A 2,383-nucleotide genomic window follows, 5' to 3' on the forward strand; every position below is an offset into this window, starting at 1 on the left:
AGGGAATCGCGTTGTGCTTTTTTCACATCTGTTTACACACAATCAAACCTTTGCAGCTTTCAGAGCTGACTTTTGCAGTGAAATATTGCTGTTTTATCAGGTCATGTTCCTGTTGAGCTTCTGTTGGTCCATTTGGTGCTGGTAATAACTTACAGAAGACCCAAGAGGACCAAAAGCTGCTGCCCCTGTTGGTTGGGAGTGCAGGAAACCAGGTCGTGCTCCTGCAACAGTGGGCACAGGGAGGGGGAGGAACCAGAGCAGGGATTCCTGTGAGCAAAACAAGCTCAACACAGAAAACCCGAACAGAACAGGTGCTGTGAACTGTCACAGGCTATTTTCCACCCTGAGTGTTTTTGCAAAAGGGCCCCAAAGCACAAACTCTGCTCCGAGCCCTCGGTGCCTCTTCTGAGCCCTGAACAGGCTCCTGTCCCCTGCAAACACTTCAGCTGCCTTTGAGCTGTGAGCTCTCAGTGACTTACTCATTTAATAGTTAAAGTGCCTTTAAACTTGTCTTTTTCTTTCCTTTCTGCTTAATTTGTTGGGGTTTTTTTCCTCTTTAATCTTTGTCCTTCCCCTCTCTTTCCCTCCCTTATCTTTTCCCCTCCCCTCCCTTTGGTCCTTTTTGCCGCCTCCTGTGAAGGCATGTTCAGCTTGGAACAAAGTCCTGTCAGGCTGCCCTTGGCACCACGACAACGCTGAGAGCCAGTGCCAACCCCACAGGGGCTGTTGTGGCTGGCTGGGCTGTGGCCCAGAAGGTCTCAGCTCCCTGCAGGTCCCCTCAGCCTCTCCTCTCCTTCCACCCCAGGCTGCCGAGTGCGTCCACCCCACAGAGCTCAGGGAACGTCAGCCCCGGGCCCTGAGGCTTCTCTGTCCCAATGGAGAAAGAAACCCAAGAGCCAAATTCTTCAGGCCAAGTGGAAGCCCTGAACGTCTGCAGTGATTCAGAGAAACAGTGCAAATGGGGTAATGCTGGGAAATCCCAAACACTCTGGGGGTGGGAAGAGCATCTCACTCTGAGCGGCACCAGTGGGATGGGGATGGAGCCTTTGGGTGGGTGTGGAGGAGCCCAGGCACAGCTGCACTGAATTCCACGCTGTGGAATTCACCTCTGGAGGCTGAAGAACCGTCTCCAGGCCCTCAAACACACCTCGGTGACTCTGAAGGACTCCTGAGCCCCCAGAGGGATCCCTGGATGGGCCTGGGTGGGGCTGGGGATGGACTGAGGGTCCAGCACAGGAGGGCAAAGCAGAGGGGAGAGGAGCCAGGCCATCCTCACCCTGCTCTTTCCTGCCCCAGGGTCCTACAGAACCGAGTCAGACCAGAGAACATCCCCCAAGGTGCGTGTTCTTCTCGCTCTGAGTGTGTCCCTGGGGATCCTCACCTTGAGCCTGGCTGGAGCAGTGATTGGTGAGTCCCACCCAGGCACCCCCAGGGGGAGGATTCCAGGACTTTCCTGGCATCCAGGGAGGCTCCCAAAGTGGGTGACTCCCTTTTTTCCTGCACTTTGCTCAAGGCACCAGCTTCTCCCTCAGTCACACCTTTTCCAAGAGCATCATCCCCCAATTTCCTCTTCCAGCTGCTGGAATAAACCAAGGAATCAATCCCATTTTGCTGCTTTTCAGGGCTGCCCACGTGTCTGACTCAGCTTTCTGTGTTTCAGTTCTCAGTGTGAGACACAGGTTCTCTGAGCTGGAATTCTCCCACGTGTGCCCAGACACCTGGCCTGGTTTCCAAGGAAAATGTTATTATTTTTCTGAGGCTGAGGGCAACTGGACCACGAGTCGGGAAAGGTGTGAGGCCCTGGGAACTTCCCTGGCCACCATAAGCACGAGGGAGGAACTGGTGAGGACTGGGATGAACTGGTGAGGACTGGGCTTGAGCCTCTGCAGCAGCACCGGGGTGGGAAACACGGGGAAACCAAGAGGATAAAACCAGCCCCAAACCCCCCAGGTTGGCCCCAAAGTGCTGCCAGTGCTGGAGCCGGGAGCCAACCCCTTGGGAAAAGCCCCAGGTCTGATTGAGGGTGGACACAGGAGGGAAAGAGGAGGTGGGGAATGCAAGACTGGCCAAAGCCAACGTTTCTTTGCTTTCCAGGCCTTCCTTCTGCGCTATAAAGGCGAAGCAAACCACTGGATCGGGCTGGAAAAGAGGGATAATGGCTGGGAGTGGATCAATGGCACGGCCTTGAACGGCAGGCGGGTCCCTGTGCCCGTGCTGGAGCCCTGGGGTGGGCCCAGGGATTTCCTGGAGTCTGGGATGCCCCATCCTGGGATGGGCACCTTCTCCTGCCCCGTGTCCAGGCAGCTCCTGGCTTTCCATGGGGGTTGGGATGGGCTGAGGTCGCTGCCCCCCAGCCCTGATCAGAGAATTAGAGACCCCCCCC

The 2,383-nt window shown here is 56.1% G+C and overlaps 1 protein-coding gene across 1 annotated transcript; it reads left to right on the top strand.

Moving 5' to 3' along the window:
* Positions 1-626: 626 nt before the first annotated feature.
* LOC113941794 (C-type lectin domain family 2 member D-like) lies at positions 627-2,227 on the top strand (the record flags this gene model as incomplete). The annotated part of the gene is made up of 4 exons (XM_027632936.1): positions 627-963; positions 1,297-1,407; positions 1,661-1,842; positions 2,095-2,227. Coding segments are annotated over exons 1-4 (514 nt in total), but the record flags the coding sequence as incomplete, so codon positions are not given.
* Positions 2,228-2,383: the final 156 nt, after the last annotated feature.

This window comes from Corapipo altera, unplaced genomic scaffold (assembly GCF_003945725.1).
Source record: "Corapipo altera isolate COAL_440 unplaced genomic scaffold, ASM394572v1 41784, whole genome shotgun sequence".
In the NCBI taxonomy this organism is placed as follows: domain Eukaryota; kingdom Metazoa; phylum Chordata; class Aves; order Passeriformes; family Pipridae; genus Corapipo; species Corapipo altera.